Source organism: Dipodomys merriami, unplaced genomic scaffold (assembly GCF_024711535.1).
Source record: "Dipodomys merriami isolate MVZ:Mamm:240054 unplaced genomic scaffold, mDipMer1.0.p SCAF_4, whole genome shotgun sequence".
Taxonomy (NCBI): domain Eukaryota; kingdom Metazoa; phylum Chordata; class Mammalia; order Rodentia; family Heteromyidae; genus Dipodomys; species Dipodomys merriami.
In genome coordinates, this window is record NW_027205603.1 from 43,551,649 (window position 1) to 43,568,673 (window position 17,025).

General features: G+C 37.4%; 1 protein-coding gene across 16 annotated transcripts in view; it reads right to left on the minus strand.

Moving 5' to 3' along the window:
* The window catches only part of Eya1 (EYA transcriptional coactivator and phosphatase 1), a 310,160-nt gene that overhangs the window by 93,708 nt on the left and 199,427 nt on the right, over positions 1-17,025 (minus strand). For 9 of the 16 annotated variants that reach the window (XM_069990917.1, XM_069990922.1, XM_069990912.1 and 6 more), the window contains 3 exons: positions 9,725-9,794; positions 9,257-9,402; positions 5,322-5,459 (listed from right to left, as the gene is read on the minus strand). In XM_069990917.1, coding sequence (XP_069847018.1) covers positions 5,322-5,459; positions 9,257-9,402; positions 9,725-9,794 — 354 coding nt within the window. Of the gene's footprint in view, positions 1-5,321; positions 5,460-9,256; positions 9,403-9,724; positions 9,795-17,025 lie in introns of those variants that run through there. The other 7 variants (XM_069990921.1, XM_069990915.1, XM_069990918.1 and 4 more) reach the window with 4 other exon arrangements.

Genomic DNA, 17,025 nt, shown 5'->3' on the forward strand with positions numbered 1-17,025 from the left:
TCTAGGTGTGCGCACCAGTGCTCCAGCTAGGCTTTGTGCTTTCTCAGCAGGCATTCTACTACTGAGCCACACCTCTAGCCTTCCCCTAATCTTATGAATCACACAATGATGCTTTAATGACTGACATCTCCCCTTATTTTCCACTCATTCATAGGACTCAAAGCAGAGATGTTACTGTAAGGCCCTTAACTGAGCCTTAAGGACTTGGTTGGTTCTTCTTCATTTCCCACCAATGCAGGGCTGTTTCCTTCTCAATGGCCCTTCTGTGGTCCCCACAGCTCCACTTGCCCATCTATGCCCATCACCACTGCTGCCAACTCAGCTTTTGTGCTCTTCTGACTTGCTTCCTTTTGCTCTTAGCTGCTTCTTCATGTTTCCTTACCTCCCTTTATATATATCTTTAATCATGTATTAAGTGCTTTTTGTTGAGGATAATTTTCTTTCCATATGAGCATATTAATTTGATCTAGTTCTTTTACTTCTATTTTATTTTACTTTTGTCATGTTTATTAAAACTATTTAAAAATATGTAATCTTTTTATTATGCATATATTTTGAATATATTATATTATATATATGTATATTATATATACATTCACACATATGTCCACCCCTTCTTTGGGAACTGGGATGTAATAGAAGCATTTACATAGTCTTCCTGATCTGGAAGTATTCTAGAAACTGGACTATAATGATAATAATTAAAACAAGGGTATAATTATGTCACTATCACAAGAAGTAGCAAGAATAAAAAATGACCATTGAGTTCATACAGTACCAAATGTTAGGCAGTGTAATCTATGAAACCATATCAACACTGGAGATCAGAAATGTGTGGACAAGTCACATTTCATACTATAGCCCATAAATGGAAGGGCAGAGCCAACAGCTTGCACTAAGCCTCTAGATTCACACTACAAAACATCACTGAATCTTTAGTTCATTCTTCCAAGTCCCACAGCCCCATGGAAGTGGCCCTCATGCATTTCCTCTGAACCAATCACACTTCAGTTTACCTGAGTTGACTGACCTACTAGACTATTTAACCTACTACTATGAAATCCAAATATTAAATTCCAGCGGCTAACTCTCTGAATAACTAATCATCATACTTTATGTTTTAAAGATTAAAAGGATATTGCTGAAGGAAAAGCTAGACAAGAATGCTCTTAGCAGGCTAGGTGTCATGGCAGCTCCTCAGTAGGCAAAGAGAGAAGGACTGAGATTTTGAGGACAGGCTCACCTATATATATAGCAAGAGGTTTTACCTCAAAAACAACCCAGGAGTAAGGTGCCTGTTTATACTTCCATCTACTCACAAGGTGGAAGTAATGAGTAGCATAGCCTGGGCAAAAAAGGAAAACAGAGACTCTATCCAAAAGAAAAAACAACAGCAACAACAAGCTAAGAGCAAAAACCATACATATTGGGTGTGTGGATCAAACAAAAGAGCACATATTTAGCAAGTGCAAGCCCTGAGTTCCATCCTCCAAACTGCCCCTATATATGCCCACAGATGATAAAATATATATACTCTCCATCTTTCTAGCTGTAAAGTAAAACTGATATAAGCAACGGTATTATTTATTATCATTTATTAAGAATAGAATTTGAGGAAATGGAGCCATCACTCTAAGTGGTAGAGCACTAGCTTTGAACAGAAAAACCCAGGGACAGTGTCCAGGCCCTGAGTTCAAGATCTACAACCACCACCACCAACAACAAAAAGAATAGAATTTGACAAATTCTGAAAATAATTTTAGACATTACAAAATTAGTAAACTGAAAAGTCAGATGTTAAAGAGATGCTTAAAAGAATTCTACTACAATTAGGAAGTGGCTCTGTGGCTCAAGTGGTAGAGCGCTCTCCTTGAGCAGAAGAGCACAAGCACAGCGCCCAAGCCCAGAGTTCAATCCCCAAGACTGAAAAAAAAAAAGAATTCCACAATTAGGCAAACAAAATTATTCAATAAAGGCAAAGTCATTTTCACAGGGCATTTACTAGCTAAGTAGTAAATATTACTTAGAATGTAATTATATGTACCCCAATTTTTTCCATGTATATTTGATAGCATAGTACACCACATGATCCATAATCATATCACAATAACAAAGTAGGTATCTAATAGGATGTCACATTATCATCTTCCTTGATATATATGTCAGATTATATTCAATCTAAAATTGAATGACTTACCAATCTCCACAGGAAATAATATTTCAGATATGGAAAATGGCTTCTAAAAGCTCTTTGGAAAGGTGATTCAACCATGGTATGCAAAAAGACAAGTTTTCAAGCAATATTCAACACTGCTATACACATCCTCTTTTATTTTAAAAGTATTGTTTTCCTGCAAGATTCTTTCCCCCTTTCATTTGTACTCTACACTAGCATTTTACTATAACTAAGAGCTACTTAGTCCTCTAAGGAATTGTTACTGATGTCTAAGGTTTGAATCTAGGAAGAGAGTCAGATAAGAAATAAGTATAACTCCCAAGTACAATGCATCCTGAGTAGATCTATTCCAAAATTTGAAGTTTTTTGAATATCTACATAACATCTCCAAGTGGAATTTCCCACATCTGACTTCATGAATGGATTTCAGTGAAAATACAGATGCACTAAAAACATATATACAATTACCTTCAGATTATATGTATATTAGGTATATATGAAACATAATGAATTACATGTATAGATGTGGACTCTAAGATATCTCATCATATATGTGTGTGCATGTGTGTGTGTGTGTGTGTGTGTGTGTGTACACAGACACACACACACATGTATAGGAAGTAGGGAAGAATAAAAGGAAAAAAAGAAGAAAGGAAAATCCACAAAAGAAGATAAAGCATTTTGATGACATATACTTTTAATACCAGCAGCTTGAGAAGTAGAGGCAGGCACCCAGTCCAAGTTAGCGAGAATCTCTTTCAGAAACAAAATAGAAACAAACTGGTTTATGGTAGAGCTCAAGTGATAGAGATCTTGAGTGCCAGGCATAAAACTGTACATTCAAGGCTCACTAGATAGATAGATAGATAGATAGATAGATAGATAGATAGATAGATAGATAGATAGATAGATAGATAAATGTCATTTAGGCACAGTAGCATGTCTATAATCCTAGCTACTCAGGAGGCAGAAATCCACAGAATCTCAGTTCAGGGCCAGCTTGGAGAAGCAATTTGTGACACCTCATTTCAACAAATAAGCTGAGTATAGTGGTGTGCACTTGTTATTCCATCTACACAGGAGGCTTAGACAAAAAAATAATGGTCTGTGGCCAGCCTGGATAATGATGGAAGACTACATGCATAATAACTTCTCTTTTCTTTCTTTCTTTCTTTTTTTTGTCTGTTGTGAGGCTTGAACTCAAGAGCCTGTGCATTGCCCCTGAGCTTTTTTGCTCAAGGATAGCACTCTACCACTTGAGCTGCAGAACCACTTCTAATTTTCTGGTGGTTAAGTGGAGATAAAAGTCTCATGGACTTTCCTGCAACTGGCTGACTTCATACTGTGATCCTGAGATCTCAGCCTCTTGAGTAGCCAGGAGGGGACATTGGATCATATGGTAAAGCACTTGTTTATCAAATACAAGCCACTGAGTTCAAAACCCAGCTTTAAAAAAAGTGAGATAAGCCAAAAATATTTATAAAATAGTATAATTAAGAACATTAATGTAAGACATTAAAAGCAATAACATTGTAATGAGAAGACAATTTATCTCCTCAGTTCCAAAAAATGAATATGAAAATAAATCTTGTATCTACTAAAGTAATAATTCTTTTAAAAATATTTTCCAAAAATGATTCAAAAGTATTATTCAAAACTGTATGCATTCTAGTGCATAGTCCTTCTTTCTGAAAATATATTAGAAATTCTTAAATAAATATGTTTGCCTAGGAGCTCCACATTAATGGTTTCCAAATGAAATAAAGATATAGATGTGATATGCACAGTAGTCCTCCAGATGCCCAATAATAGGAAATTAAATACAATCTAATGCTATATAGCCATTAAAATGACTCCATAGAAAAGAACTTACTGATGTGAAAAAATAGACAATATAGTTACTGCTGAAAATAGTATGTTACAAGACAGTATCATAAAATATGAATACCTAGAATACATAATAGAACAAAAAAATATATGGGATCTATCCATAGTACTTACTTTTGCTTTTATATACTTTCTAATTCATCAGCAATAAATATCAATATAATAAATAATACAATAATAAATATAAAAAAGATGAAACTTTCCACGTGCTGGTGGTTCACACCTATAATCCTAGCTATTCAGGAGCTGAGATTTAAGAATCAAGATTAGGAGCCAACCTAGGCAGACAAATCCAAAAGACTCTGATTTCCAATTAATCATCAAAATGTCAGAACTGGAGGTGTGACTCAAGTAGCATAACACCAGTCATGAACAGATAAAGCAGAGCTGAAAGTCCTGAGTTCAAGCCCTAGGATTGGCACAAAATTGTTTTTAAAAGATGAAAACTTTCCCTTCAGTCAAAAAGTAGTAATAACAAATTTAATTCAGCTACAATTTATTAGTATTAGGAGTCAAATATTGCTTGTCAAATTGATTTATAGTAAAGATATTCGAATATCTAAATTACTTAAGACCTATTCTCAAGCAATTTTAAGTACATTTACATGATAACAATCTGCTAACATATTCTTGAGAAAGCTTTGACAATGCAAACTTTTTGCTATCACACCATTTGATTTGTACTTCCTATATTATGTTTTGTCTACAAGTTCAAAAACAGAACCTGAGACTGGCTCTTGAAAGAATTATCTCAAAGATTCACTGGGTAGGTGTAAAGGTGATCTTTGTAAATTTGGTAGATTTTCACTAGATAATTAATACATATACACTGGATTCTTAGTGTCTTCCAGCATGAAAATAAAGAAACCACAACACTCTTAGGAAAGATGGAGGGCAAAATCTAATGCAGGTGTTTCTAGCATATACTACTACAACCCCTGACATGGCTGCCTTTTTCTTGCTTTTCATTCTTTTTCTAGTTGGTAATTGAGAAAAAAAAAAACAGAAAACTTAAGCAACACACACACACACACACACAAAATGGTGCTTTTAGCAAAAAACCTATACATCATTCCACATCCTTGATATTATAAATATGGGCATTGCAGCCCAGAAAGCAGGCATGTACATAAGTGAAATAGAAGTGGGTGTCATGTCTCGCATGTACTATCTAAGGGAACATCAGATTTACTTCACAAATGACATGTCCGTCTATGTAAAGGCAAAGGAAAGCCTCCACGTCAAGCTATATACAGACCTTGCATCTGGTAGCTGTATGGTGCCTGTCCAGGTTGCGGGGTACCAAAGCTTGAGCCATAGCTGAGAAATCCCGTCTGTCCAGATGACTGAGACTGTGACAGTCCACCTTCCGTCTTGATGCCTGCCCACAATGTACCTAAATCAGTTAGTGACAGCTTATCTATCTGTTCATTTGCAGAAGCTGGCAAAGATATAAAAACATATGCTCCCATATCTGCGCAGACACAAATGACTCCCCGTCTTCTCTAGGATCCACAAGCTTACAGTACAACTCCAATTTAATTTATGCCTGAATGTTGAAAAATCCACATTTGAGTATCTATCCATTAGGTTCTCTCTCATTTTTACACACCTAACTTTGTCTAAAATATAGATATTTTTACAACTTCTAAAATACAAATATTTCTATACTTCATGTTGGTGTATTATATAAGTTAGTCACTTCTTTAAGAGGAAAAATATCCAAAATTAAATGTTACTTAGACTAGTCCAAAATTAGCAAGCTAAACCAAAATCTTTATGTTTCCCTGAAATTAGAACCTCTAACCTCACCGTATTATTTTTCTCCTTGCTCCTGCTCCCCTACTTTCGTACACTGTTGATGCTGGTATATATTCATTTGAAGTCAGGGGAAGCAACACTGGACACAGAACAAAGCAACAAGAGAGAAAATCTTCTCCCGTGTATTTAGATCATACCATGAGGCAAACACAAAAGAAGTAGAATATCAAAGAAGTAAACTCTGAAGACAGTCCTATTGTACAAACAACAAAGATTGACAGGAAGAGGAGGTGTGGCTCCAAAGGATGCAAATCAGTCTGGACTGAGGCAAAAAGCAGGAGACCCTCTCTGATAAATAACCAAGGAACAAAAAAAGGACTTGGATGATAAGAACACCTGCCTAGCAAATGTAAGACCCAGGAGTTCACATCCTAGGAAGCACTGGATGAATGAATAAATGAATGAATGAAATAGAAAGACTTGGTAGCAGCAACCTTTTTATCTCTTCTCGTTTCAAAATATTCCAATAAAATTATTTTAAATGTATGGGAAGACACACTAATTTATGCTTTTCACAATCATATAAAAATATGTATTTGTGGTTCCGAAATAGCTCCCAAAGTACCTGGCTGGCATCCTAATTTCAGGATTTGGGGCTTGGCAGCTCCACTCTGCATCATGATTAAAGACAGTCATAAAAATGAACAACTGTATTTAATCCCCCCAGAGGGTGGAGAGGGACATCCATGCTGAAAGAATTCACATTTTTTAATCATTTTGGTTTGTACTAGATAAATGATATCTTTCAAATCTAGAATACACAGTAGTCTTACTGTTTATTTCCATTTTAGGGGAATTTCACCAGTAGAATGAAGCTAGGTAATTGTCCTGAGGCAGTGGAAGAATTTGACTCTTGGCAGAAAGAGTCTCTTCATAATTAATTCCTGGAGAATCTCTGAATACTTCATAATGACCTTAACATTTAAGGCTTAGCCCAACCTTAACATTTAAAAAACTGTGATTTTTTTTTCTCACTATACAGGCAATCCTAAACCTCTGAAAAACCTGTACATGTAAATGATCCCTGGAGACACCTGCCCAAGACAGGTGGTTTTATGGCTTTAGAAACTCCCTTTCTTTCCTTGTATCACCAAAATGGACTTTCCCGGCTCCTCTCTACATTTGAAGGCAGGATGATTGGCCTCCAGCCATGTCTAGTATCATCTGCTTTTAGCAGATGGTACATGATAGGAATGTTGGTCCTAAGCATAGTTGAAAAGCAAGGAAAGAGAAACAGTCAAAGACACTCTTGCTACCATGTCCACTGTCCAGAGGTAGCAAATTCATTTCCCTGGTAGACTAAAACAGACACAGTGAAGAATAGAATGGATTACTCTTACCCATGGACCATGGATTCTCACTATGAAAAGTATGCCTTTTTCTTTTTAAGGTGTAAGTAAAAATTCAAGCACAGGTCCCTAGAGAAAGGCTTTTACAATTATCTGGACCTTGACTATCTGGGCCAAAGAAGCCTAACCTGTGTTCTTCCCCCAGGAACAAGCCAAAGGAGACATGCTGCTATATTTTTCAGTGCACTGGCCCGTGAAAGAGAGAACCGCACAAGCCGTCAGGGCATCTCTATGTACTCAAGGTTCAAACACAACAATAATAAAAAAATGTGAACAGGAAAGATGCTAAGGATGGAGATTTACTGAAAGAAGATTTATCACCATGTTCTGGCATCAAAGCGCTTAACACTGAGCCTTCCCTTCATGAACTTCCCATCCCTCTCTATCAACATTAAAATCCCCATCGTCAATCTACAAGTTCTGATTCTGTCATCTCACTCTCTGTTCATCTTACCTCAACAGCCATCTCAGACAAGGTTTGGTAATGGATCTGAACAGAGTCCCTATCCCAGAGCCCAGAAACTTGCAAGGTAGATGTCAAAGAGCAAAGAGAAATATGGGGCATACAGGGAGTAACAGGAAGAACTTCCCAAGGTAGCACTGGCAGATCAGCAGTGCTTTATTGTATATGTACAGAAAATCCCATCTGCATTTCAGATAATCATCTTGCAAGTACATGAGCACATGAATTGGTGAGCAATGGAGATTTGTCTTGACTCAAATTGTAGAATAAAAGCTACCCAACACTTCTTTCATTTCAAAAACTAGCTTAAAATGAAAATTTTGACCCATATTTAATATTATCATATGAAACTTTTGAGTAAAAGTCATGAAATTAACAATTTTAGAAAATACTTAAGACTGCTTTCAAAGTCTGTTTTTCAAAGTACCCAGGAGATAATCTTTACGCCTGACAATTCTGAAATAAAACTCTAAAAGCTGAAGCTATACATAATTTATTTTTAGTTTTATATCTTCTTTAAGAAATTTACTTAAGCCCATATTTGCTTGAGGTAAAGACAGGGCACTAAGAGGAATAAAGTAGTTTAGCTTTTAATTATTAACGAAACACTTGAAAAGAACATTGATTGTTTCAAGATTCTGCAGAAAAGATTATAACAAAAGAACACCAAAAGAAGTGTAAGAATAGAAATTTTAAAAATCTATTCTAGCAATCACAGAATTAGTTATTCTACCATTCCTTTCTCTCAAATATTTGTGTGCATTTTCTTGATCATTAGTTTTATTTTTCTTCACAAAAAACCAGTAATTCATGTATTTATGTTCAGTTCAATTTGTTTAAAATTGCAATCACAACTCAATTGAAGAAAATGTGTTGTGAAATCTAAAGGCTTTTTAGAAATTGAACTTTGGGATCTGGCTAGATTTATTTTTAATTTACAGGTATTGACCCTGAAACAATTGAGTTAAATTACACCAGGATAAAGATAATCTCTAGGTGGGAAGGAACAAATGAGCAATGTGAGCTCTGAATGTTTCCCGATTTGTTTCTTCAAAGCACAGTCCAGGAGGTGATATGTAGATCACTTTTCCTAATGGTTGATAATGCTGAAATTTGGTAATCCAATCACCCCCAAGTTTAGGGCAGTAGTTAGCTGAATTCCATGTATACTTCTCTAATCATAGCTAAGAATCTGATAAATAGGAAATGGATCTTTACCCCAGAAGACTTCATTCTCAGAAGCTTAATCACAAATATGCACACGTACAAAAAAATACTTTGGATTCCACAGCCAAGTGCTCAGATGGCAAGATTCAGAGTGAAGATGTACGTAGAAGAAAAGGAAAATGAGAGACATATGACCCATGAAACTTGCCCACCACCTCTGACCTCCAGATAAAAGTTCACAATTGTTTTTTCATGCTCACTAAAACAATCACAGGGAGAATCTAGACACAACAGGTGACAATTTCCTAAAGATTGCCCAAGATTTAAGTACCACTAGAAGATATGCATACACCCACTAGAACAGGGCACCACAACAATGGTAGAATTACTCACCATAGGAGGAAATTCCATAAGGCTGTCCTGGCTGTGGATACGTGGCGTAGGCTGTGGCTTGCTGCATTCCTGTGGTAAACTGTGTTTGCCCATATGCAGCCATAGTTTGTGAGGAAGGGGTAGGGAGAATATGTGGGTATGGTCTGCTATTTGTCAGAAATGACAGAAAATAGAAAGCCCATGCATTAGATGGAAACATGCAAGGCAACCAATTAACAACCACATCACAAATTCCAGTTAAGAGAGTACATCTTCAAAGTAAAACTTCCAAATCTAATAGACAAAGCATTAAATTGCTTCAGGATATCTACACGTGATGCTCAAAATAAACGCACAAATACATGTAAGCCTCTATAAAATGCACTTTTGTTAAACTCGGATGTAACATGTGGGTACAGACATGACTTAAAATGAGGTAAAAATCTACTCAGAAAAGTTATTTATTGACTAAGAGAAAATACATCTTACTTGGAAGGATAAATCTGTGGTGGAGAGAACTGGTGAGCTGCCCTTGGGCTGAAGCTGCTGCTCCCGATTGCTGATACAACAAAAAAGAAAAGTATTCAGTATTGCAAGAAACTGAATAAATATATAGAAAACAGTGGTATATTAAGAACTATATTTGTGGCTCACAGAATTGGCCATTTCATATGTTCTACCAACTAAAAAAAAACAGTCTATAGGAATGGATCGAGTAGCACTCATTTTAAATGATCTCTTAGAAAATGTAGGCATAGCCTTAAATACCTGTCAGCCTACTGAGATGGTTTTTTACAGTGGCAATACGTTAGAAGAAACAGGAGTTCTGGTTCCAGTCTGGAAAGCCAGGCTGAAAGGGGTGGTATGGAGCTGAATTGCAGGGTTGGGCAGTACTGTGAAAGGTCATCTGATCTATTGTCTGTGCTCAGTGGGAACGCACAAACCCCAGCCTGGATTACAGAGAAACGTGGTCTAATCTTCTCTTAGGTGAATGGAAATAGGAGAGATCCTCATTTGCCAGCATTGATTTAGCAATGTGTTTTAGAAAAAAAAAATGCATTCCTATAACTATCTTAAATTACTCAAGTTGCAAGCTAAGCCTGTTTTTTCTTGTGCTGATCCGTGCTCCTTTGCCTTCTATTTATGTGTTTAACTTCAATGTTCAAGCAAAAAGGCTTTTTTTCCCCTTTCAAGAGGTATTTAAGCATTCAAGCAGCACTTAATTTCTTGTAATCAGTTTTACTTGATTCACTGTGTTTTAGAAGGGCACCAAACTCCTATGATATGTTCATTCATTTTCATTCTGAGTTTAAAAAGCAAAAAACTCACTTTAACCCCAACAAGGCTTTAGAATGCTAATTCTCAACTTTTGTTGTATACAAGGACAGTGTAACTACATAGATTATCTACAATCTACACTTTCTTTGTACAGGTATGTGCAAATATACAGCTGCATACTTATTTATATTTGGGTGTATATATGTATGCGCATGTGTGTATGTATATATATGTAGATACCTATATAGATGTGTGTGTGTTTCTATTTGTAGTGTTCTGTATTTCCCCCTTAAACTCCCTACTCTCCACCTGCCTAACATACATATTCTTTGGGTACAGTTAATTTAATATGCAATACATTTTCTTCTTCTATATTTTTCTTCTTCTATTAATCACTGTCCTCAGAGCTCTATGGTGAACTACCTTTATTCTATTAAAAAAACGCATAAAGTTTCATGCAAAGTATTATATTTTTTTTCCCACTTGTTACGTCAGTGCATTTGCTCCTCTCATGTTTGACTTTTCTAGCTTGTGTTATGGGAGGACGGTGGCAGAGTTAGGTCTGAATCTCAAAACCTATGACAAATCCTTCCAGAGTAAACAAACACAGCCGTCTAACCTGGGAACAGTACAGATATAGATGAGTGCTATGCTTGTGAACTGCCAGGCTTTCACCTTCTATCTGGCTGCCAGCCTGGCAGAGATGGCTAACAGCTACATTAAAGTGGTGGATGGGCAGCCCAGCTGGTGTTTCCTATATTTTGGAAGATACTCAGTCACAACTTGGTTTGCAGGCACCATTCCGGATGCTGCCTATGGAAACAGGCAGACAAGTTCTGGCCACCCCACATGGGATGACTGATGCACAAATAGCTGTAAGATTGTGAGGTGCTGGTCTACAGGAGGGAGAGATTAGAACACTGAACTATGGAAAGTACTTCTTGCCCAGACCACCTGAAATGTCTGGTATCCTAAAAAGAGGCAATTAGCAAAGTGAACTTATCTACTTTCCTGGACAATCATAATAAAACAAAATAACTTTTGCTGGACACTGGTAGCTCACAATTGTAATCCTAGCCACTCAGCAGACTGAGATCTGAGGATCATGGTTCAGTCAGCCCAGACAGGAAAAATCCATGAAACTCTTATCTCCAATTAACTACCAAATTAACTACCTGGATCTGGCGCTTTGGTTCAAGTAGTATAGTACTAGCCTTGAGTGAAAAACCTAAGCGATAGTGCCCAGTTCCAGAGTTCAAGCTCCACCAACATCATCACCAAATACATATACTAAATACATACATACATATATGCATACATATATACAAACTGCTTAAAAACCAAATAATTGGATGCTTCCTGATGATAGAAGACACAGAAATCCTTTTATTCTTTTCTAGCTCTATACTTATATTTTGTAACTTGCAGGGCATGGCTCATATAAAGTAAAAAGAAAACAAAAAAAAACCCCTCTATTTAATAGGTGCACCTAGAAACTTTTACAAAAAAAAAAAAAAAGGAAGGTGTCAGGGTTATTTATCACAGAGAATGAGGTATGTTGTGAAAGGCTTGGATTTAGAGTACAAGTACATATGTGTGTAAACTACATGAGAGATTCAGGAGTATCCATACGCTATATCCTGATACATACCAAGTATGGAAAACAAGCACAGGATCTGGAATCAGAATTGGACATCAGCTCAGATTGAAATTTTAACTCTACCTTTTCAGTCAGGTTATTCTAAGTCTCTGTCTGCCCTCCTACAAAATGATTCTAATGACAATGGCTAGCCTCCTAGGACTGCAGTGAAGACAAAATGATACAATTAACATAAGGTGATTAACATTTCTATTTTTAAGTGTTTACATAATAAATGCTAATTGTCTCAAACTGCTATCATCATTGTTCTTAAATATGTTCTATCACCTGTGTTACTACTCTGCCCGATGAGCATCATGATCACCTGTCCAACAAAATGCTCTCAGGAAAGGTTCTCTTCCCCAATTTTCCATACAAGGAACTTGAGGTTCAAAGAAGTAACACATTTGAGCAAATAAATGGGAAAGCTTTTACTTGAACCCAGATCTTACTATTTTCATTAAAATATACTATCTGTAATCCCCTATACTGAAACTAGAAACCTCATCCTTCTTTTGCTTCCTCCCTCTATTTCATGATGTGTGAAATTCATTCATTCATCCACCCATCCCAAATATAGAAATTGGTTCATATATTGCCTACATGTTCCATCCTTCTTAGGATACCTGCTCTGTGCAGGTCCTCATTATCGCTCATCTGGACAACTGTGGTAGTCATGTGACTGCTTTCCCTTTGCTCTATTCAGGGACAACCACCCACTCATTGCTGCCACCACAGGCTACTTTCTTAAAGTGAATTGTTTTCACTGCAGTTCACAATCTTTTGATTGTTCACTTTCTACCTTAAGATAAATTCCAGATTCATTGATTTAGTACTCTGTGGCCTCCCTAAACTGCGAGATACCTGGACATGTCACGCCTTCTTATATCTGTCTATTTTGGTTGCTTGGGTACTATACAATTCTGCCTTGGAGTACTCATCTTCCCTCTGCTGAGGACTATTCCACAAGAGACAAACACATCCCTTTCTGTTCACAATCATGTCTTCCTTCCCTGAGCTTCCCAGGAATACTGCAAATATTTATTGGTAATGTAGCACTCACCACATTGCATTATGGTTAATATGTTTAGTATATAGAGGCTAATTTTCTGTGCTAATCATGAGCTTCAGGGGTCAGGGGTTTCCTCTGATTTCTCTACCATATTATAGGACCAGGTACATGGTAACTAATCAAATAAATAATATTTGTGTAATAAGACTCTGATATTTAGGTGTCATAGCAATGTAGTTTTGTTAAAGCTACAATGAATTGAAGATGTTTGCTTATTTTAGGTTACTTAGCAGCATATATAATAAACCTGACCCAGTCTTCGGTACTATTAATTGGAGGAAACAGTATTTCCTATAAAATAAGTGTAAAGAACCCCTGATGTGGTCTTTCTGTTTAGTCAGTTGAGTGCAACGTAAAATTAATAAGCATCTCAATGTCATGTAATAAATTCTCTCTTCTGAGACTTTTCCAAACCATATTTCTGGGTAGCTTTCAGTCAAAAATTCAAGTAGTCTTCCTTTAGTAACCTAAAACACCTCTTGACACAATAACCCAGCAATTTAAGTTAATTTTAATTTCCTGGAACAGAATAACCTAAAGCAAAAGAAATGTTCCTTCCTCAACAATATCAGTAAATACAGCAGCCAACTTATCCATTTTTCTCTGCCAAGCTGGACATCTTGGGTGCATAAAGACAAGCAATAGTATCTCCTAGCTCCGTATCTGTTTTAGCACATTTCTAATTATTCCCTTCTTTTTTGTACTAACAAGGGAAGAAGCTCCCCTTGTTGGGAGCTTCCCTTTGTTGCCCCTTGTTGGGGCAAGTCCTCATTCATGCCTCAATGTCCACACCCCTCTTAGGCAGAACACCTCTATCTAGACAACTTCCAGAAGTCTAGAAGTCAGTTTTGACTCTTCTCTTTCCTTTACACTCTCATACCTGTTCATCATAAATGCCATCACTTCTCCCTTCAAAATACACCCCCAAACCTGACAGCTTCTCACTTCTTGTCCATCACTGTCTTCTGATTCCCACAATGAGGCATTGAGAAAATGTACCTTTTTTTAATTTAATTTAATTTTATTTGTGAACATACTGTACAGAGGGGTTACAATTACATGGGCAGGATAATGCGTACATTTCTTACCAAGCATTGCAGCCTCCTCCTTTGGTTTACCCTTCACATCCCTTCCCAGCCTCCCCCCTCCCCCCCCAATCCCAATCCTTCTCCTATCCCCCCTTCTCCCCCTCCCCCCCCAATGAGAAAATGTACCTTTTACGTCTCCATTGCAAGCATGAAGAGCAAGGGCCCAGCAACCACTCTAGAGAAATCTATCCATACAAGAGTAGGGGGACATGCTTGAATGAGCCTCTCTAGGCCAGTGATCGTGTGTTCCATTTCTCTCTTTTCCTTTTCTCTACCAGAATCCTGGCACATTTCATCCTGCCTCAGTGGCTCTTCTAGGAAAATGTGAATTACTAGCCATCTACCTTTGGAGCCACAGAAATGTTCCTTGCTTCCACCCTTATCCCCACAGTCTTTCCATGCAACAGAGATATCTTAAAATTGTAAATTATAACAGGCTACAACCCATGGAATCCTCAACTTCAAGCCTTTTGTTATCTAACCAAATTGTATGTCCTCAATTTATGAGGATCACTGTTCAGTCACCCCCTTATCAGATACCTCCAACTTAAATAAGAACTCCACTCACTCTTCAGCTTCCATGTGTACTTTTTTATGGCTGATTTAGGTGTACCAAGACTCACCATTCACCTGAGTAATTATTATCTGCCTTTGTCACAAAAATGAAAGCTTCAAGATGGCAGGGACTCTCTCCAACTTTTTATTGCTAGATTCTCATTGGCAAGAACATTGCTTGGCACACAGTTTGTGCTCAACAAAAAACTTGAATGAATGAATCAGATCACCATGTTACTTTTTTTGTGTGTACCAGTTCTGGGGCTTGAACTCAGGGGTCTGGGCACTGTCCCCTGGCTTTCTTGTTCAAGACTGGTGCTCTACTGTTTGAATCACAGAATTATTTCCTGCTTTTTGGTGATCAATTGGAACTAAGAGTCTCAAAGACTTTCCTGCCTGGACTGATCCTCAAATCTCAGCCTCCTTAGTAGCTAGGATTAAGGCAGGAGCCACCCAGTGTCTGGCTTAAAATGACCTTTATATGACCATATTTGTCACACATGATTTGTTTTCCACCAAAAGCATTCTTGGTTCTGTTTTGCATTTTCCCTCTCTCCATCTGGAGAGGGAAAAGTGTAAAAGGACAGTAAAAGAAGATACATCTCCCTGTGTCTCTGTGCTTTCTGTACCTTCATCCAATGCCCCAGGCCCTTTCAATTCTTTTCTCTGTCACACAAAGAGATTCAATCTGTGGGAAATGGATCCTTTCTACATTCAGCCACTTCATCTTATTATCTGACTACCTTCATCTGGCCTCTTTCCCAAGACCCTCTGCTTCTCCTGTATATCTGTTCTAACTAACGGCAAAACATCATATCAGTTTCCAGATATCACAAAAATCCCAGACAACACCTTCATTGCCACTTCTCTGGTTTTCTGTTTTCCTGAACTTTCGTGAGAATACTTCAACATTTCCATCACGGATCCACCTCCTGGATTAAAAACTTGCATGTACCAAAAAACTTCAATGGCCACATTTCCTGATGAGCCCTAACATTATCCTGGATTATATGTATAATACTTTTCCCATTCCATCTAGATTTCAACGCTGGCTTCCAACTTCAACCACCAAATTCAACACCACATTCTGTACCTGTTGCCCCATTCCATGACTCAAGCCACAAGCATACTGGCCAACTCATTCACTGATTTAGTAAATGTTTACTGGACATCTTCAGTGGACTCAATATTATAATGGCCATGGGACTACAATGTGAATAAGAGTATTCTTATAGGGCATAATAGGAAGACATATACTAAAATATACTTCAAAAGTAGTGAGTTAAAGACTGAGGAAGAGACTGGCAGAGAACTGTAAGAAGAATGTGATAGAACCTTATTGAGTTTTCAGATAAAGGAACATCTTTTTTTCTGGAATATTTATTTCCATTCTCTAGCAACATACGAAAATGCAAAGTTATGGGGCCTTATCTTCTCTTTCTAGCCTATTTACACGGATAATTATTTTAAATTATTCTAAGGGAGCCCTTAATTTCTTCCCTCTACTTTCTCTCATATCCTATCTGGCATGTCTTCAACTCTGAGTTAAACCAAATATCTTTTTATCTAGGTTGCGAAGCCCTTGCAGAGAACAAGCATTTACCACAAAAGGTCTCATATTTAATCGCTCCAACTTTGTTTGGACCTTTGTTTCTTCTGTCAAACATCTTCTGTATTTCTAAGCATCTTCAGGCTTTCTCATGCTCCCTAGCATTTATTTCAGTCTCTGCCTACCATTCAGGCTCACAAGCCTATCACCACTTTCATTCTGAGCAGTTCAGAGGAAAAAGTAGAAGCACCACTCATTCATTAATCTAGTACTTCTAAACTAGTAGTAATTACCCAGGTCACATGCCCTGTGGCTATTGTCACCTCTCAATGAATGTCCAATTGTCCCATTCCTTAAATCTACATGTGTTTCCCCTACTTGACTACTTCATTACTTAATTTATTTACTGTGTGCGTGTGCCCATGTGTACACATGTGCGCATGCATGTGCACGTGTGTACTTGCCAGTCCTGAGACTTGAAATCAGGGCCTAGGTCACTGACCCTTAGCTTTTTCTCTCAAGGCTGGTGCTCTACCATATGAGCCATGGCTCTACTCCAAGATTTGGTGATTAATTGGAGATTTGGGTCCCATGGACTTTCCTGCTGAG